We start from the raw sequence: 20207 nt of genomic DNA on the forward strand, positions 1-20207 counted from the left end.
ACTTGCCGCTTTGGAGGGGCATCCAGAATAGAGGAGTATCCTGGCAGCTTTCTGGGATAGGCTCATCCCCTTCCCCTTCCCTTCCCCTGCATTGTGAAGTCTTTTGAAGGGGGCAGCCAGCAGGGTGATGATATGAGGGTGACAGGGTGATATGAGGGTGATGTCATAGACCACTGGTCAGTCCCCTCCCTTCGCATGTGCCTGCCCTGCTCGCGTCTCAGCCTTTTCTCCTCACACCCCTGCCCCCCCCACCCCACCCCCAGAGGAAAGCGGCCAGCCTTGCCAAGCAGCCCACCCAGCCACCTGCAGCCATGGACGCCAACCACTCCGGGTGCACGAAGCCCCAGCCCTCCCCAGAGGCCCCCAGGCCTGACGCGAACCCCAGCTCAATCCTGGCGAACGAGACCCTGCGGCAGGAGCCCCCCAGCATGGTGGGCGACAGGTTGCCACCAAAGACCGGCGCGGTGGTCATCGACATGGGCACAGGCACCTGTAAGGTGGGCTTCGCGGGCCAGGCCCGGCCCGCCTACACCGTGGCCACCATCGTGGGCTGCCAGCCCAAGAAGCCGTCCTCCCCCCGGCAGGCGGCGCTGGAGACTTTCATCGGCGAGGCCGCCCGCAAGCGCCCGGAGCTGACGCTGGTGCAGCCGGTGCGTAACGGCATCGTGGTGGACTGGGACGCCGCCGAGCTCATCTGGCGCCACCTGCTGGAGCACGACCTCCGCGCGGCCCCTCGGGACCACCCGCTGCTGTTCTCCGACCCGCCCTTCAGCCCCAGCACCAACCGCGAGAAGCTGGTGGAGGTGGCCTTCGAGTCGCTGCGCTGCCCCGCCACGTACGTGGCCTCGCAGGCCGTGCTGTCCGTCTACGCGCACGGGCGGGTCAGCGGGCTGGTGGTGGACGCCGGCCACGGCGTCACCTGCGCGGCGGCGGTTTTTCAGGGCTACAACCTGCCGCACGCCACCGAGCGCCTGGACCTGGCGGGCACCCACCTGACCGCCTTCCTGGCGGAGACGCTCCTCGGCCCGGGCCTGCCGCCGGGCCAGCACGACCTGGACACGGTCGAGGCCATCAAGCATCGCTACTGCTACGTGGCCCCCGACTTCCTCCAGGCGCAGGCGCGACCCGAGCGGGAATGCCGCCAGACCCTGAGGCTGCCCGACGGGCGGACGCTCACGCTGGGCAAGGAGCTGTTCCAGTGCCCCGAGCTGCTGTTCAGCCCCCCGGAGATGCCGGGGCTGTCGCCCGCGGGCGTCCCCGCCATGGCCGGACGGAGCCTTCACAAGGTGCCCCCGGAGGCGCGCGCGGACGTGGCCCAGAACGTGCTGCTCTGCGGGGGCTCCTCGCTCTTCCCGGGGTTCGAGGGCCGCTTCAGGGCGGAGCTTTTGCGCCGCCAGCCCCCGGAGGCCCACGTGGTGGTGGCGGCGCAGCCTACCAGAAACTTCTCGGTGTGGAGGGGGGGCTCTATCCTGGCCTCGCTGCGCGCCTTCCAGGCCTGCTGGGTCCTGCGGGAGCAGTACGAAGAGCAGGGACCGCACATCGTCTACCGCAAATGCTACTGACCCCCGGCGGCGCGGTGGGGGCGGGGCACTAAAGCTTCCAATACCCAGCCGGCTCTGTCCTGCCTTGACCCAGGGCCCAGCCCGGTCCACTCCCGGGCCCGCCCACCCTGGCTCACCTCGGGTTCTGACCCCACCAAGATCTGCCTCCCGGACATCCTGCTTCTTTCCTGCCCTAACTCACCTCCCATGATGCAACCCCAGAAGCACCCAGTTCGGACTCCCTGAAACCCGCCCCTCCACGATCAAGCCCCAACGCGCCACCTTTTGTCCTAACCCTGTCACACCCACCTCCCATGATCCCTCCCCCATCCCAAGGCACTCTCAGGCTGGGACCCCTCACCAAGCCCACCCCCAAGACATCCCCAGATTCTCACCCCCTAATCTCACCCCCATGATCTATTGCTTTTGATATAGACCTCCCCCCGGCCAAGTTTCTCCTAGGCTCTAAGCCCCCAGTCCACTCCCTACTATATCCCTCAAGGACCCCCCAACCCATCTCCATAACCTGCTCCTCCCCAAGGAACCTGCACCAGGTGCTCCAGCCCCCCTCCCCAGAACCCTCATGATGGAATAGAAGCACCCTCAGAATCTTGCCCCACTTCTAATCCCCCAAACACATCCCACCAAGACACCCCTAGTTCAAGCACCCCAAATCCACCCCTTCATTGGTTTCCCCCGTCTTATTATCCCAAGTTCTCCCATGCCCTGGTATTCCGAGCATCCCCCCCACAGGTGCTGAAACTCCGCACCCACCACAAAGACCCATGTTCTGATCTTGAAGGGTCTCCCCTGCACCAAAGCATCCTCCGGTGTCCAAAGCCCTTTCCCCAAATGTATCCTCCCCCGTAACTCTGTCCTCGCTGCATGATTTGTTCTCCCAGACTCCTTTCTTCCATCTCACACCCACCCCCCACCTGTGCCCCCCAAAGAACACTGTGTTCTGAACCCCCAGAATCCCCCGGATAGCCCCACTGCTCTCAGCTCTGTGCCCCCCCCCCAGAAATATTCCCACATGGCCTGCCTTACAGCGCACCTCCTGACCCCACTCCTCAGCCCTTCACATCTTCTCAGGAAGGTTCCAGTCCCCAGGACCATCCCATGATCACCCTCACTAATGCCCTAGGCCCTCCACTGTGTTCTGAGCCCCCTGACTTTCTCCCCAAAGACACTCTCCTAGGGTCACCCCATGATGAACCCCTAGGACATTCTACCCCAGGATTTTCAGACTCCCTAGAACCCCACCCCCTACATCCAGCCCCCCTCCACACCCCACGCCATTAGTTGAGACACCCAACAGCCAGCGATATTCCTGAGGGTTGCCCAGCCCACCTGGGCTCCACCTGGACACTGGCTCCCTCCTGCCCCATACACAGGTCCCCAGGAGCCAAATGTCCTGAGCTGTCCCTCCACAGAGGCTGGGCATTCTCCCCAGAAGCCACCCTGGGTCCCCTCTCCTCCCTCCAACCTCATCCTTGGCCACGCTGAGTCCCTGCTGGAGGCAAGACCCTCTGCCTTCACACCATCCAGCACAGCCTAAACCTCAGGAACCCCAGCCTGCAGCCTGGGCGCGTCCTCCCAGCTTGATCAACAAAATAAGTACAAGCTGTCAGAGCTTGTCTGTGTCCACGATGGGTCCTCTTCCAAGGAGACATTGATTCATCCATCCAATTAGTCAGTATCTACTGAGCCTCTCTGTCTCTGTCTCCCTGAGGCTATTTTTGGTTTTTATTTGCTCACTTGGATATCTCTCTCTCCCTCTCCTCCCTCCTTCTCTTTCCTCTCTCTTTCTCTCTCTTCCTCCCTCACTTGTTTCCTCCTTCCTCAATCTGACTCACCTGCCAGCACTGTTCTTATGCAGGAATTTTCACGAGTGGAACCTCATTTATTTATGGAGCCCTGAGACCATCACCCCATCCCCACCCCCACATCTGCCATCAGACAATGGGGGTGATTGAGGGCCCTGGTTATCCCCACCGGCCCTGTCCCACTGTCTTGGGGACTAGGCAGGGGCTCCAGTCCCATTCCTGGCCAGTAGGTGGTCCTTAGCTGCGGGGACAGTCCCCTAGTCAGGCCAGGATCTCCAGATCACCTTCAGAGTTGGACCCCCTTGTCTCACCGCGTCACCAGGCGGGCGGCCTCAATCTGCAAAACGCGCAGGCCAGGGGGTCGCAGGGTCCTGAGGCGAAACTTCCCATTCTTCCCGCTAGGGGGCACCACCTCCAAGCTCAAGGCACTGCGAAGAGGCATCACTTTGAGAGCCACACAGACTGCAGCAAACTGGTCCTCCCAGACCTCAAGTGAGACCCACCCCGACAACGATGTCAGGGCACTGCCAGTCACACACACACACACAAGGGATGTGGCACAGGCTGGGTCCCGATGCTACAGGCAGTGAGGAGAAGCAGAAACCCCCACCACCCCTGGGCTGCTAAGTCAACTCTCATTTAGACCAGACTGAGGTCTCCCCAACTCCAAACCTCCCCTGATGCAGGAATTTTCTCTACAGCTCTCCTAACATGTGCCCCCACCTTGGCACACCCCCAACGTGTAGAGAGCACCTCAAGTCTACTGTTAGGAAATTCACCTCCTCCCAGGAGTTGTGGGTAAACCTCTGCACTCCGCCTGCCACCTGCCCCCCCCACACACACACCCATGCAGAGCCTGAGCCTCCTCACAGGCTGTGTGCATTCCTGTCCTAGGTCCTGGGAGATCAGAACAAGGAGCAGGGACTCTGTATCGTGTACGGCAAAAGTAGGGCTTACGGTGATGTGTGCCAACTTGACAAGAAGTGGTCGATTTTGTGTGTCACGTTCACTAGGCTGTGGTGCCGATATTGGACCAAACGCCTTGATCAAACACCATTCTAGACGTTGCCGTGAAGGTATTTTTTAGGTGAGATTCACACTAAATCACAGACTTTGAGTAACACAGTTTACCCCCTCGTGGGGTGGTGGGTGGGCCTCGTCTAATCAGTTGAAGGCCTTCAGAGAACAAAAACTAACCCTCCGCCAAGAAAGAAGGAATTTTGCCAGACGACTACCTTCGGATTCAAACTGCAGCTCTTCCTGGGTCTCCAGCCTCCCAGCCTACTCTACAGATTTTGGGTCGACCTCCACGATCACATGACCAGTTCCTTAAAATACATCTGTCTTTCGCTACACGTGCATCTTCTTGGTTCGCCTTGTCTGGAGAACCCTGGCTAAGACACATGCCAAGCCCCCTTCCTACCTCAGGGCTTTTGCACTGAGAATGCTCCCTCCACCTCCCACCTTCTCAAAGGTAGCCCCTTTCTCAGTATGATAACAAAGCTCAGATGCCATAAAAGGAAGGACTAAAGCGGTTGACTTTACGTAAACATCACCAAAAAAAAATCTGCAAAGTAAAACTCACCCTGAACAAAATCAAGACAAATGACAACATTTTAAAAAACAAATTAAATAATAGTTTTATTTTATTTGTTTGTGTTTTTTATTTTTTATTTTTAAGTAGCCTTCACATCCAGCATGGAGCCCAACGCAGGGCTTGAACTCACAACCCTGGGATCAAGGACCTGAGCTGACATCAAGAGTTGGACGCTCAGTCGACTGAGCCACCCAGGGGCCCCGATAATAAATAATTTTCAAACGATGAGTGGAGAAAATGACAACTCATAACACAAAGGGAAAATGTCCGTAATATGTAAAGAGCTCTTGGAAAGAATCAAGAAAAAAAAAACCCTACAACAGTGCATGGAAAAGTTAGCAAAGGCTGTGAAACTTGAGCTCACAGAGAGAGACAGTTCTCTCACCCAGGAGAAGACGCTAGTCTCATAAGGGAAATGAACATGAACGCTATACCGTGATACCATTTTTAGCCCATCAGATTGGCAGAGATCAAAAGGCTCGATAACACTCCACATTGGCGAGGCTGTGAGGAAACTGGCATTCTCTTACCTTGGTGATGAGGAAGGACGCTGGCACCACCCCTAGTGGGACAAGTCATCATCACTACCTAAATGACACATGCACACACCTGTGGCCGAGCTACGGCACGTCCAGGAATTTCTCCTTCAGATACAATCGCTCATGTGCAAAATGATGTGAATGCAGTTATCCGCGTACCCTGCAGGGCTTTGTAGCAGCAGAACATTGGAAACATTTTGTGCTTCTGATGTTGTGGGACCTCCAGGAGAAGAGGTTAATGCGATTGCCCTCCAACATAGAGAAACACTTCACGACTGTACAAAGGGAACACCAGCCAGCTGCATTCACTGACATGAGTTTATCGCCAAGATATATTTTGAGTGAAAAAAAAAAAAGGAAAAAGAAAAAGAAAGCCCAAAAGGCTATGTTAGCGTTTATGGGGGAAAAAAAAACCAGGAATAAATGAGTTTTGCTTGAAAATACACAGAACGGGGGTGCCTGGGTGGCTCAGTCGGTTGGGCATCCGACTTCAGCTCAGGTCATGATCTCGCGGTTGGTGAGTTCGAGCCCCGCATCGGGCTCTGTGCTGACAGCTCGGAGCCTGGAGCCCGTTTCAGATTCTGTGTCTCTCTCTCTCTCTGCCCCTCCCCCACTCATGCTCTGTCTCTCTCTTTGTCTCTCAATAATAAATAAACATTAAAAAAAATTTTTTAATAAAAGAAAATACACAGCACGTCTCTGGAAGATTTCACAAGGAGCTGTTTTGGCTGTTCTAGAAAAGAGTTTCCCAAAATCCCATCCAAAGGCACAGCCATTATTAGACATTTTTTTCCTAAACGTCCCCCATGAAAGTTTAACAGCGCAGATCGACTGTGTATCTGTTTATATTTCTATGTGTATCTGTGCTTTATACATGAAAATGCATTTTCCCCACCCCCCTCCAGAACTAATTTTCACCCCCTTGGGGGCAATATCACCTCCATTGAGGGATGATGCTCTTGGAGGGTAACCTGGGCAGCAAGATGAGAAGGGGATTTCTCACTGCCTGCCCGTTTGAAGCAAATTTTGAATCATGAGATTATGCTTTTTTTTTTTTTTAACATGGATGTTTCCTTTACGTTCCTGTGGCATCCACCCGGGCAGATCCATTTTCTGTCCTCTCGCTCCAGCGGTGATCATCTGACTTGTTTGATGCTTCGTTAGTGGTGTCATCATCCACCAGGACCCTGCGTGTGTCACACACCCAGTGCTCAATCGAGTCCAGAAGGTGTTTGTTGAATGACTGAATGAGTGAACCAGGATTTCAGCGGAGCTTAGAGGAATCCTCCTGTGGAAGGGCTTTTCCCTCTCCTTTGCTGGCTTTGGACTCGGACAGGCCTGAATTCAAGTCACACCTCCTCACATGCTCTATGACTTTGGACAAGTGACCTGACCTCTCTTGAGCCTCAGTCAATGCACCTGTAGAATGAGGGTGATATCAGTGCTCACCTCAGGGGGGAGCTTTATAAGGATTGAGCACAACACAGGTGCTCTGGAAGGTGTGGAAGGACACGTCAGAAGCTGCCGTTGTCTTTGGGGCTGCGGGGGGGTGGGGCGGAGGTGGGCTTTCACACTTACTCTGGGTATTAATGTATTGGAATGTTCTACAATGCAAATGCTTCCATAAAAATAATTTCTTAAAACAATTTCTAGAAATGCATAAGAACTTAACAGGCTCGGTACACAGTTGGGGCCAAATAGTGATGGGGCTGCTGTTTCAGCTACAGTGTGCCCAAAATAGACCCCAAGCCCTCCGGCCAGCCAGTCAACTGGCCGCCAAAGGCCTGGAGACTGTCCTTCAAGGGCTTGAACAAAGAGGGTCCCCCAAGTCACTGCCAGGGTCTCAACCCAGGTCCAGACCTTCTGTTCTTTGGGGGGCCCAGGGGTGGATGTATTTGGAGGAGGTGGGATCATCCCACCAGGCAAAGCACAGACTGGGTAGGATTAGGGTGAGGCAGGCGAGGGACACAAGGACAAAGGGCAGCATCAATGCTCGTCTGTGTTTTAAAATGTGACAGCTTAGGGACACCTGGGTGGCTCAGTCGGTTAGGCGTCCAACTTCAGCCAGGTCACGATCTCGCGGTCAGTGAGTTTGAGTCCTGCGTTGGGCTCTGGGCTGATGGCTCGGAGCCTGGAGCCTGTTTCCGATTCTGTGTCTCCCTCTCTCTCTGCCCCTCCCCCGTTCATGCTCTGTCTCTCTCTGTCCCAAAAATAAATAAACGTTGAAAAAAAATTTTTAATGTGACAGCTTAGGGACACCTGGGTGGCTCAGTCGGCTGAGCGTCCGACTTCGGCTCAGGTCCTGATCTCACGGTTCGTGAGTTTGAGCTCCACATCGGGCTCACTGCTATCAGCACGGAGCCCGCTTTGGATCCTCTGTCTCCCTCTCTCCCTGCCCCTCCCCTGCTTGTGCTCTCTCAAAAAATAAATAAAACATTTTCTCAAAGTTTAAATAAATAAATAAAAATAAAATGTGACAGCTTTGTTCATTTTTGCATTCATTTTGATTTTTTTTTAAATACTGCACGGATGCCAGGGGCTGGGGAGTGACTCGGGGGTACGTTTTCTTTTGGGGTGATAGCCATGTTCTGGAACTAGATGTTGGTGATGGTTGCACAGCCCTGGGAATGGACTAAGGGTGAATTTTGCAGTTTGGGAGGCGATCTCAATGTCAAACACTGCACTGAAGTATGATTTGCCTTATGAGCCTTCAGGATCTAACGCGCAGCATCGCGAACGGACAGCAATAGTGTATTATAAGCAGCAAACTTGCTAAGAGACTAGAGCTTAATTACTCCAACCACCAAGAAGAAATGACAATTATGTGAACCTAATAGGTGGGGGTTACGGCTGCATCCCAATATGGCAGTATAACATCTAAATGTATGTGGCACCTTAAATTCACACAATGCTACCTATCAGGCATATGCCCATTTATTTTCTTTACTTACTTATTCATTTATTTTGAGAGAAAGCACGCAAGCATGAGAAAGGGAAGGACAGAGAGAGAGAGAGAGAGAGAGAGAATCCCAAGCAGGATCTGTGGTATCAGCACAGAGCCCAACGCGGGTCTTGAACTCAGGAATCTCGTGGGATCATGACCTGAGCTGAAATCAAGAGTCCGACGCTTGACCAGCAGCTGAGCCACCCAGGTGCCCCCAAACGTATGCCAATGTAAAAGGGAAACATTATTTATTTTGATTACTGAGATTTGGGGTACCCCTTAAATTTTGCTCAGAGGAGAGCCTCACCTACCTTGCCCCCATCCCAGCCTCCGAACAGAGACACTAGGGATGTGTCGGGGCGGGGGCTGAGACTGCCTGTTTGCGTGAGGCTGGCCCAGGAAGGAGAGACCGGAAGATCAGGCTCCTCGAGACCACTGGTGGCCACAGGGCCTGCTTCCCACGGAAACCAGGAAATCACCCACACCGCTGCCCCCACCCACGGTGGGGCAGCTGCAGCTGGGCCCACACTCACCCCAGCACAGGGGAAGGAAAAGCATAATCCCCAAGAGGCAGGGAATCCTGGCTTTAGCAGAGCCTTTCAAACACACACACACACACACACACACACACACCCTTACCTTCAGCCTCACCTGGGCCTCCTGACACTGCATGGACAGAGGGGGCCGCCGGATGTGGAGAAGAGTAGGGAAGGAGGGCTGGGCTGATTGACGGGGCTCAAGATAAGGAGCTGACTGATTTCCCCCAAGCCCAGCTGATGCCTGGCTGACCAAGCCCCTGGGCAGTGCGTGGGAAAAGTGGAGCTGGCCCAGCTGGTCGGCAGCTACCCCACAGGGGGCTCATCTTACCCCCTGGGCCTTGCTCTGCACCCCCTTCTCTCCAGCCCATGCCTGCTACATAGGTCAGGTTGCCACCCTCTTCTTCCCACGGGCTCCCAGTATCCCCACCTTCCCCTTCCAGCCTTCCCCCCTACCTCAAACCGCAGGAAATTTCTTCTGCACGAAGCAAATCTAACCAGGCTTCCCCCCTACTCAATACCCTTTGTTGGTTCCCCATAGCCCTGGGGCTGAAGGATTTTCTCAGCATCCCACTGACAGCCGGACCAAAGCCCTGCTAACCCCTCACAAGCTCCTCATTGCCCTCCCCGACATATTCTATTCCTGCATGCCTTAGCACTTTCCCGCCCACCTCAGGACCTTTGCACAAGCTCTCCCCACCGCCCAGAACACTTTCTTTCCTCCTCTTTCCATAGTTGATGCCTATCCCCACTTCAGATCTCACCTCTGGGAAGCCCTGAATGACCACCCAGGTGGGTCAGGCCCATCAGCACCAGGCCTCAGTCCAACCTCACTTCAGGATTGTACATTCTGTCTGCATGTGTGACCCAATCCGTGATGACTTCCAAGAAGGAGCCGGAACCGGCATGTAATAGGTTCTCAGCCGACACTTGCCTGTTGGAGATTTCAGAACTTTCTGCCCAGTAGAAGAAAGACAACAAATGCAAAAAGAAATAAGCATTTCGGATCGTGAAAAAATGCCCTGGAGAAAATGCAACAGGGCGATGTGCCTGGCGGTCACAGAGGACCTGAGGAGATGAGGGAAGGGCATTCTAGGCAGAAGGAACCACAAGGCTAAGAACCAGCCTGCAGTGTTTGAGAAACACAGCAGAGGCAGTGAGGGAGAGAAAGGAGGAGGTGAGAGCAGGGAGGGGACAGGACAGGTGGTGATGGCCTTCCAGGCTATGACAATATTGAACTTTACCCGAGCTTTGCGATCTTAGAAAACAGAGAAGGTTAGGGAATCCCCCACCCTTTGTGTTCTGGGAAACTGCTTAGTGCAAGGAACAGCCTCCCATATGACTTAACTTAGACTCCCGGCAGACCCCTGTGATGGTTAGTTTTATGTGTCACCTTGACTGGATATTTGGTCAAACATTATTCCAGGTGTATCTGCGAGGGTGAGGGTGTTTGGGGATGAGATCATCATTTAAATCAGCAGACTGAGTAAAGCAGATTGCCCTCCCAAACATGGGTGGGCCTCATCCAATCAGTTGAGGGCCTCAACCAAAAAATCGACCCTCCTCAGAATAAGAGAGAATTCTACCTTCTTGATAACCCTCAGACTGACTCAATGGCTTTCCCCGCACCCCCTCTGGACTTGAACTGAGACATCAGCTCTTTCTGGGTCTCGAGCCTGCTGAACTCACCCCACAAATCTTACAGCTTGACAGTCCCCATAATCCCATGAGCCAATTCCTTATAATAAAGATATATGCCAAGCTATAGGTATACCTCTAGATAGATGGATATAGGTATAGATGTTTATCTGGCTATAGATGTGTCTATCTAGATAGACATCTGCAGCCTGGCATATAGATAAATAGATATAGAGATAGGGATTTATAAATATCTAATATTTAACACACAGACATTATAGACATATAATATATAGAGCTATCTATAAATATCTATAGATCTAAATATATCTGTGTAGATATACAGACATATGTACCATATAGATACTGTATAGATTATAGATACATGGAGAGATATATGGAGAAATAGAATGATAGAATCACAGACAGATACATACACACATCACCGTATGGCACCCTATCATTCTGTCTCTCTGGAGAATCCCAATGCAGATTTCCTTGTTCATCTAGGACAAGGCCAGATGTAGACCATCCAAATTCCTACTTTGCCTCAAAAGCGGGCCGCCAAACTGCTTGTCCCAACTGATCCATCAGAACACAACCCTTGTGTGTGTGTGTGTTTAAGTTTGTTTATCTATTTTGAGACAGAGAGGGAGCATGGTGGGTGAGGGGGCAGAGAGAGAGGGAGAGAGAGAATCCCAAGCAGGCACCACTCAGCGCAGAGCCCAACATGGGGCTCAACCCCACGACTCCGAGATCACAACCTGAGCCGACACCAAGAGTCACTCAACCGACTGAGCCACCAGGCGTCCCTGGAGCACAATGCTTCTTAACCAAACTTTGGTTAAGCTCCTCGCCTTCCCCAGGGGCCCTGAACTTAGATGCCCTTCACCTGAGCCAACAGACAGCCCCCTCCAGAGAACAGGCCAGCCCCAGGGGGACATCCCACCTCCCCACACCTGGCTCTTGCTGTGTTTATTCAGTCCTCTCTATAAAAGAAGACCACTTTGTGCCTAACTCTTTTTTTTTTTTTAAATCTTCCCACAAAGAGATCTTTATTTATTTATTTTTTTAATTTTTTTTCAACGTTTTTTATTTATTTTTGGGACAGAGAGAGACAGAGCATGAACGGGGGAGGGGCAGAGAGAGAGAGGGAGACACAGAATCGGAAACAGGCTCCAGGCTCCGAGCCATCAGCCCAGAGCCCGCCATCAGCCCAGAGCCCGATGCGGGGCTCGAACTCACGGACTGTGAGATCGTGACCTGGCTGAAGTCAGACGCTTAACCAACTGCACCACCCAGGCGCCCCCGTGTGCCTAACTCTTGAGAGGCTTGCAGACCTCGTGGTCAGAGTGCTCACTCCCTTTCTCTCCTTTGTCCTTTTGAATAAAAGCTCTCCTGACCAAATCCAGATTCGTGTTTCACTCACGGCTGTGGGGAAGGCTTTGGATTTTTTTTTTTCTAGGAGCAATAGGGAGCCATGGAATGACTGAGAGCAGGCACAGGACACATCAGGGCAACCAACTGGATTCAAGAAAACTCGGGCGATGCAAGCTGGTGGCCGAGTTGGGAAGTAGGCAGATTCAAGCTGTGTTTTAGGAGACGAGTGGGCACAGCATGAGTTAGAGGCAGGTCTCTGGAGGTCCCAGAACCTCCTGCACCATAAATTCTAAGAGCATCGCAGTTTGTGGCTGGAACAGCCAAGGAAGGCGGCCCAGCATCTGGAGAAGTAGAGTAAGCTGGGGGTGGAGGGTGCCAGAAGGTGGTTTATCAGGGAGGCTTAGAACCACAAAGCATCAGACTGGGGAAACTGAGGCAGCAGGCCCCACGGCAACCCTTCGGAGGCCGGCCGGCATGTCCGTGGCAGAGCCAGGATTCAGACCCAGGTTCCCTGCCTCCCAGCCCCCGCTGGGGCCACTGCTCTCTCTGTTCCCGGAAGAACTGGGATTTGAATGACACCTGGGCTTGAATCGGGGGACAGGAGTGAGGGCACTCTGGGTTGGGGAACAGAGGGGACAAAGGTGTGGAGGCTGAGCAGGGAAAGTCAGAGGCCGGAAGTGCATAATAATAGCAGCTAGACTGTGTCAGGCCCTCCCTATTACCTCCTCCACTCCTCCCTCTGAGGCACGAAATGCTTATTATCTCCGGTCCACAGAAGGGGAAACTGAGGCCCAGAGAGGTGACGTGAGGCCTCAGAAGCAGTGGAGAGCCCTGGGTCTGGGCACCCAGGCTGGGGGCGGGGGGGGCAGTTCCTAGCCTTTGATCCCTTCACAGCCCCCACCCAGGCCCCAAGACAGGAAGACAGTGGCCAGGAGAGCCCTGATAGAGGGAGGGGGAGGGGCAAGGCCAAACCACGGACAGGATTTCTCAGAATTTACAGTAGAAAGAGGGGAGGGGAGGCTGGGGGAGCCCCCAGGGCCCGCAGCAACGGGGAGAGAGTGGGCGATGGGGGGCCCACACCTGTGGCCTTAGGGGTGGGGGCCCCCGCTCCCCTTCATCCTCCCACATCTTTGAGCCTTCAGCCCACCCCAATCCCTGGCAGGGGGTGGGGGCCGCATATGGGGAGACCCCTGCACAGCCGGGCTTTGGCACAAGCGTGCATGCATGTGCTACACTCAGTGTGACACGTGTCCATGCGTGGCTCGTGACACACGCACGCACACTCAGGCTAGGCTGCGTGAGTGTGCACATGCATGTGTGTGACCCCCACCCGGGCAGGCCCAGGCATGTCGCCCGGCCACCCAGGCACCCCACAAAGCCAGGGGGCGGGATTGCCTCCCCCCACCCCCTGAGGGCCGGGTGTCCAGGCTGGGGTCCATCGGGGGTCTGTCGGGGGCGTCTCCTCCTGCACCCCCCTATACCTGCTGCACAGGTCCCTGGTCTCTCTCTCCTTCCCGCTTCCCAGAGGCCCGTGTGTCCTCTGTCCTCGGGCATGGCAGGTCACTGGCATTGCTTTAAGTTGAGGTGATATTCTCACAACATAAAATTCACCGTTTTAGGGGCGCCTGGCTGGCTCCATCAGAGCCGCGTGCAACTCTTGATCTCGGGGCTGTAAGCTCGAGCCCCGCGTCGGGTGTAGGGAATACTTAAGAAAAGCAAAATCTTAAAAAAATTATTTTTAAAAAGTTTACCATTCTACGGCAAACAATTCAGCAGCGTCTGGCACCTTTAGAGGGCTGGGCAGTCACCTAACACTGTCATCCTCCCCAGAGGAAACGCCATCCCCAGAGGAAACGTACACAGCCCCTTCCAACTCCCCACTCCCAGCCCCCTCAGCCACCAACTGTCTCTACGGATTTGCGTATTCTGGAAATTTCCTAGAAAGGAGATCACACAACACGTGGCCGTTGGGGGCCCCATGTTTTTCCTTTCATGCATGTTTGCCGGGACTCAGTCCAGAGGTCCTCCGAGGGGAGCTTCCCCGACCACCACCACCGCCCCCCGATCCCTGACTGCCCCCACGTCCTCGTCAGCTCACAGCCCTCAGCAGCATCTGACATAACCTGTCCATCTACCCGTTCACCCAGAGTCTGTCCAGCTCCTTCCTGAAAGGGCAGGGGCCAACAGGTAGGGAGGGATTCGCTTCATGCTCTCTGGAAAGTTGTGAACAAATGAACGAATAAATGAATGAATGAGTGAGTGAATGAATGAATGGATGAACCGTCCATGTAACATTGTCCTGCTTCCTTGTCAAGCCTCGATTCAATTGGAGAGTACTTATCATCCACCTACTGTGTGACAGGCCCCACAAAGCATCCCAAACACCAAGGGCACGGCGCTGAACACAACAGAGAGGCCGTGCCTTTGTCTTCCAGGCAGGGACAGACCGTCACACCTGGTGACACAGGATTTCACGGCAGTCCAAGCTGTCCCCGGGAGAATCAACTGTTCCTTTCCACTAGGTTTGCTCACTCAACAAATATGCATTGAGCACCTACTATGTGTAGGGGTCAATGTGAATCATCAGAGGTGTGTTAGAGTGGGTGTTCAGGGAAAGCCTTTGCTGGGACCGTAGCGTGTGAGCCAAGACCTGAAGAAGGAAAAAGAGAGTCGCGCTTACTCAATGCAGGGAAAAGCATTGCATCAGAGGGAAGGGCAAATACCAAGATCTGAGGCAGAGATCTTGGGAGAGAAAGCTGGCCGTGATGCGGGCACAGTGAGGCGGGGCAGGACATGAGGCAAGGCGCGTACCTCTCTAAGCCTCAGTCTCCCCATCTGTCAATGAGGATAATAATAACGAAGTCTTTCGCAAAGAGCAAGTGAGACAAAATTCAAGGGACTGGCTCAAGCCAGGCGGCCAGAAAACAAGCCCTTTTGTCCTGGGCGACAGACCCCTGGGATCATGGTCATTATGGGGCAGGTGTAAGCCTCTGCCTCCTTCACACCTCCTGGCCTTGCAGGGCCGTCCTCCCCACTGTCGCCAGCCAGAGCCACCTATCTCCAGATGATTCCCAGCTCTTCTGGTTCACCTGAGCACCTCTCTCAACCTCAGCTGTCCCTGGTCCCCTCCTTGCTGACCTCCCCCACCTCAGCGGACGTTGGGCTTTCCGGTGACCCCCATACACACCTGACAGCCCGTCCCCACATGTTTGTCTCAAGTGGTTTTTAGTGGAAGGTGGCATGAACCCCCCGCACACACACACCCATGGAGCAGCCCTCCTGCCCACCCCTCAGATCTCAGAAAGACTCAGAAACAGGGATGGAAGGGACACCTTGGTTCCGAGGGGAGGCGGCACGTGACTGCCTGTGGGGAGATGAGCCACACTGACAATGTGGTCAGTCACCCCTTTCTCAGACACTGAGCCAGTTCCCCTGCACCGATGTGGTGGGTTTATTTATTTTCACTCAGCTTCACACACCACAGGATGGAGGGGTGGGGGGAGGAGGGACAGTTACAGCAGAAACACTCAGAAACTCCCCGGCACCCCCATCTCACTTACAGAAAAAGCCACGACCCACAGTTTCTGCATGACCTTCCCCATCACCTCCCTGTCCTCACCTCCTCCCTCTCTCCCCCTCGCTCACTCTTGCCTCACCCCCACGGGCCTCCTCCCTGTTTCTCACAAGGCACAGCCCTGCCCCAGGGCCTTATCATGGACCGCTCTCTCTTGCCTGGGCAGTAATCTTCCTCCAATACATACACGGGTCCATCAAGCCTCTGCTCAAATATCACCTTCTCAGCGAGAAAAGGGACCCCCACCTCCCTGTTTCAATTAACACATCCACCTGCCACCCCTCCCAAGCTCCCCCATCCCGCCTCTTTTTTCTCCATGACACTTACCAGCATGGATCCTACTTTTTGTGTTTATTTGTCTCCCCAACTAGGCTGCCAGCACCACGGAGGCAGAAACCACATCTATTCTGTGTACTGCTCTTTCCCGCACCTTGAACATGGTAGGTGATCAATAAATATTTGCTACGTGAGTAAACTAATCTTTCAGATGAATGAATGAATGAATGAATGGTTGTTCTGGTTGAGCCATAAGCTTAGCCCCGAAACCCCTGGTGACCAAAACAAAAGCAGAAATAGGATTAGTTAGAGTCTCCATGGGGATAAACAATCCAGTTCCCAGGGGAAAGCCCTGTGCCAAGCCATATACGGACTGCCTCTCACTTAATTTCACAAGAAGCCTTTGGAATCCCTGTTTACTGGTAAGCAAGGGAGGCCCCCTGCTATGTATGAGACCACCCAGCCAGGATGGGGTGCTGCCCAGCTCCCAAACCCATTGGCTCACCACTGCAGCATCATTTCCCTATTAGAAGAATCACCTCAGGGGCGCCTGGGTGGCGCAGTCGGTTAAGCGTCCGACTTCAGCCAGGTCACGATCTCGAGGTCTGTGAGTTCGAGCCCCGCGTCGGGCTCTGGGCTGATGGCTCAGAGCCTGGAGCTTGTTTCCGATTCTGTGTCTCCCTCTCTCTCTGCCCCTCCCCCGTTCATGCTCTGTCTCTCTCTGTCCCAAAAATAAATAAACGTTGAAAAAAAAAAATTAAAAAAAAAGAAGAATCACCTCAATGCTAGTAAAAAGTACAGATCCCAAAGCCTGTCTCCTGGAAAGTCTGATTCAAGAGGTCTATAACCTAAACGAGCACCTCTAGGTGATTCTTCTGATCAAGGAAGTTTGAATAATGGCACTTCATGCAACAGAATGAGAGAGACAGAAAGAGGCTGGGCTAAATGCATGTGAAATGTAAAACTTGGAAACATTTACAGGAACACTTAAGAGACTATTTCTATGACCTTGAGACATGAAAGGATCCATAAACAAGACAAAAATGTACAAACCAGAAAAAAAGATGGATAAATTTGCCTACATCCCATTTTCCAACTTTTGCTGAAATAAAACACACCAGGAATAAGATGAAAAGGCAAGCCAGATGAAAAGTCTGTGATGTTCATATGTGACAACAGAAACATATCTGGAATATATAAAGAGCTCTGAGAAATCAACAAGAAAAAGGTAACTATCCCGACAGAACAGGCAATTCATGGAAGAGGAAATCCAAGAGGCCAACCAATTTCGGCAAAGATGTTTAACAGAGGAACACAGGTTAAACCATTTTACGTCCCCCCCCCCCCATAGGCAAAAATCAAACAGCCCATCAAAAACCAAGCGTTGGCAGAAAACAAAGCTCATTTATATGCAAGGGATTGCAAATGGGCAATGCCACTCTGCAGAACAGTTTGGCAATATCAAGGTTGACGACAAGCATCCCTAAGATCCTAGGTTCTACTCCTGGGGATACGCCATCAGCAAAGTACAGTCAACAGGCCAGATCTGACCACATCTGTTTGGGGAAATAAAGTTTTATTAGAACACAGCTACACCCACTCATTTACATATTGTCTGTGGCTGCTTTCCCGCTACAAAGAGCACAGTAGACACAGCAGTGCAGTGGCTGTTGACTCACAAAGCCAAAAGCATTTACTCTCCAGTCCCATAAAGAAAATCTGCCAACCTCTGCTCTGAACCAGTGTTTCTCAAACTCTCATGTGTGCGTGAGTCTCCTGGGGAATCTCATGAAAATGCAGGTTCTGATTCGGCAGTTCTGGGAGGTGCCTGAGAGTCTGCATTTCCAGAGGGCTCCCAGGTGATGCTGGGCTGCTGGTCTCTGGACCACGATTTGAGTATCCAGGATCCAGGCAACACAGAGTTCAGCCAGGATGTGTCTGTGAATCCTTAATAGACAAGATAGAGAAACATGGCCTCATCAGCATCTTCAACTCCTTTTATCTCTTCCCTCCCCACCCCACCCCCCCCCGCCCCCGGGAATCACCAACCAAGCGGGCAGAAACTCATTCCGTGGATATTGCACACACTCGCCGTGGGTCGGACATACCTGAAGCAGGAAGGGAATCTCAAGCATTCGTAGATCTCACTAGCCTCCAAGGATGGGCAGAAGAGGAAACACAACATACAGTTGTACAGTGCCCTAAACTTTGGCCCCCAAGTTACCCTTGAGCATGACAGACATAACCCGAGGGGCCCATGGAGACCCCAGGGGGGAGGTGGCACTAAAGTTCTTGTAGCCACAGCTCCCTGGAGCCCCACGGAAGTCTGCCAGCTGCCCATCGGCTCGCAGAGGGCAGAGGCCACACCTGTGGTCCCAGAGCCCAGCACGGGAGCGTGATCGACATGACTCGGGTGAATGTTCTAGATGTTTGTGCAAGGTTCCCCTGGCAAACTCTTCAGTCTGGAGCACCATTTCTCTCCTCCGGTTCCTACTGGACACATAGTGGGAGCTCAAAAATATATTTCTTGGAAAAAAATATGTATTTGATGAAGAAATGATTCAGAGTCAGTTCCAAGAGTCATCATATATAAATAGCATTGGCCAAAAAAAAAAAAAAAAAAAAAGAGGCGGGGGAGGGAGGGGCAGACCAGGACAAAGGGAAGGAATTTTAAAGGCCAAGAGGACATTTTCCCTGAGGAAAGCACTACTCTAGGGCTGGGAACATGAGAGCTTTCTAAAAAAGAAAGGAAGGGAGGGAAGTTAACATTTGTTGAACACGTGCTGCCTATAAAGTGCTAGGCACACGATAAGTGAGATGTAATCTTCTCAAGCTATCTTCTACCGCGCCAGCTACCTCCAAGCCGAGGGAGGGAAGCAGGAGGGCGGGAGGGGCTTCCGAGCAGCTCCCCCAGGGGTAAGAGCAAGGTCAGAGGTCGAAGGTGTGCAAGAAGCAGGTTTGACTCTAGAGAAGTAGGGATGAGCTTTAGAGGAAGTGAGTTCTCCATCCCTGGAGGTATTCAAATAGACACTGGATGAGCAGCCATCAAGAGACTCCAGGGGTCCCTCCTGATAGGGCAATTCTATGAGTTGCATTAGGAAGATTCTTCTCTGGGCTTTTCCAGCTGGGGCTGGAAGGTTAAAGGGGGCCTGAGTGACCGAAGAGTGGCCAGCCCCCGCTCCCCTGAGTCCATAGGGCCTGGGCGAGCTGGTCCCAGATACCTCAGACACCAACCAGGTGGCCCTGTCAGGAGGAAGCACCAAGCCACCTACATCTCCCAGCAGTGGGGTGCCACACAGCCACCCCCATTCCTTCTTCCCTCTCCCTTAAGCTTTTTAAAATATCCCTCTGGTTAGTCAGGACCAGAGTTTCACTAAAGGCCTTTGTGCAGGATTAGCCACAGCTTGTGTGGTCCCTTTGCGTTGGACGTTGGCTCCTGTGCACGCTCAGGCTCCACCGTCCCAGCTGTGGGCACTGGCTGGGGAGAGACAGGCTGGTGCCGCTTCCTCCAGGCAGCCCTCCTTCCTGCCTCCCCAGGACACTCTTGGGAGATGTGAGTCTCTGAGCCAAGACCAAAGGCATTGTTGGGTGTCTCCCACCTGTCTGTGCCCAAGGGCAGTGGCTGAGCCAGCAGCACATTCCTCGGAGGGGCAGTGCTGGCCAAGCTGTGCCCAGCAGGATGGGAGGCTCGCCGGGCCCTTGTTCTCTGCTCCCACTGGAAGGCGGAGCACAGGGCAGGGGTGGGCTGACCCTGCCCAGTCCTGGCCTGGAAGCAGAACCAAGGAGGCAGCAGGTAGAGAGGGGCTGGGCAGTGACGGGCGAGTCCCCCACACTGCCCAGTATAGGAGCAGTGCCCTCGGCTGGCACACATTTGTGACCGTGACAAACCCAGGGTGGCCAAGAAGGGCCCAGCCCCTGAGGCTTCTGGGGAGAGGGGTGGGGTGCCTGAGGCCCAATGACCCAGAGCTAGCTGGCCAAGGGCATGCAGGACTCAGAGACCGCATCCGCCCAGAGGAGGGCCCCCCCCCCCACCCAGTTGTCCCCACAGTCGAAGTTGGGGGCTTTTTATCCAACTGAGTGAGAAACTGAGGCGGGAAGGTTTCATGAGCTGTGGGGCTCCAGGGTCCCTGGGAGACCTTCCCCGCAGAATGGTCCCTTCTCCTGTCCAGCTGGGAGTGTGCGTGCTCAGCAGCCATGGGCAGCCAGGGAGAGAGAAGAAATGGACTCCCACCCCCACCCCCACCCCCGCCAATATTGCTGACGTGTTCCGGTGCTTCAAGACCCTGGCCCAAGACACAAGAGGAAGCCATCTGAACTGGGTAAGTCTGGCTCCCAAACTAGCTGGTAAGTAAGCCC

The 20207-nt window shown here is 53.7% G+C and overlaps 1 protein-coding gene across 1 annotated transcript; it reads left to right on the forward strand.

Annotated features, from left to right (window-relative positions):
* The first annotated feature begins 253 nt into the window (after positions 1-253).
* ACTL9 (actin like 9) lies at positions 254-1580 on the forward strand. Its single transcript, XM_047849606.1, has one exon. The coding sequence runs from the start codon at positions 312-314 to the stop codon at positions 1560-1562; it is 1251 nt and encodes a 416-aa protein (XP_047705562.1). The 5' UTR covers positions 254-311; the 3' UTR covers positions 1563-1580.
* The last annotated feature ends 18627 nt before the right edge of the window (positions 1581-20207 follow it).

The sequence above is a fragment of the Prionailurus viverrinus genome, chromosome A2 (assembly GCF_022837055.1).
Source record: "Prionailurus viverrinus isolate Anna chromosome A2, UM_Priviv_1.0, whole genome shotgun sequence".
Lineage (NCBI taxonomy): Eukaryota > Metazoa > Chordata > Mammalia > Carnivora > Felidae > Prionailurus > Prionailurus viverrinus.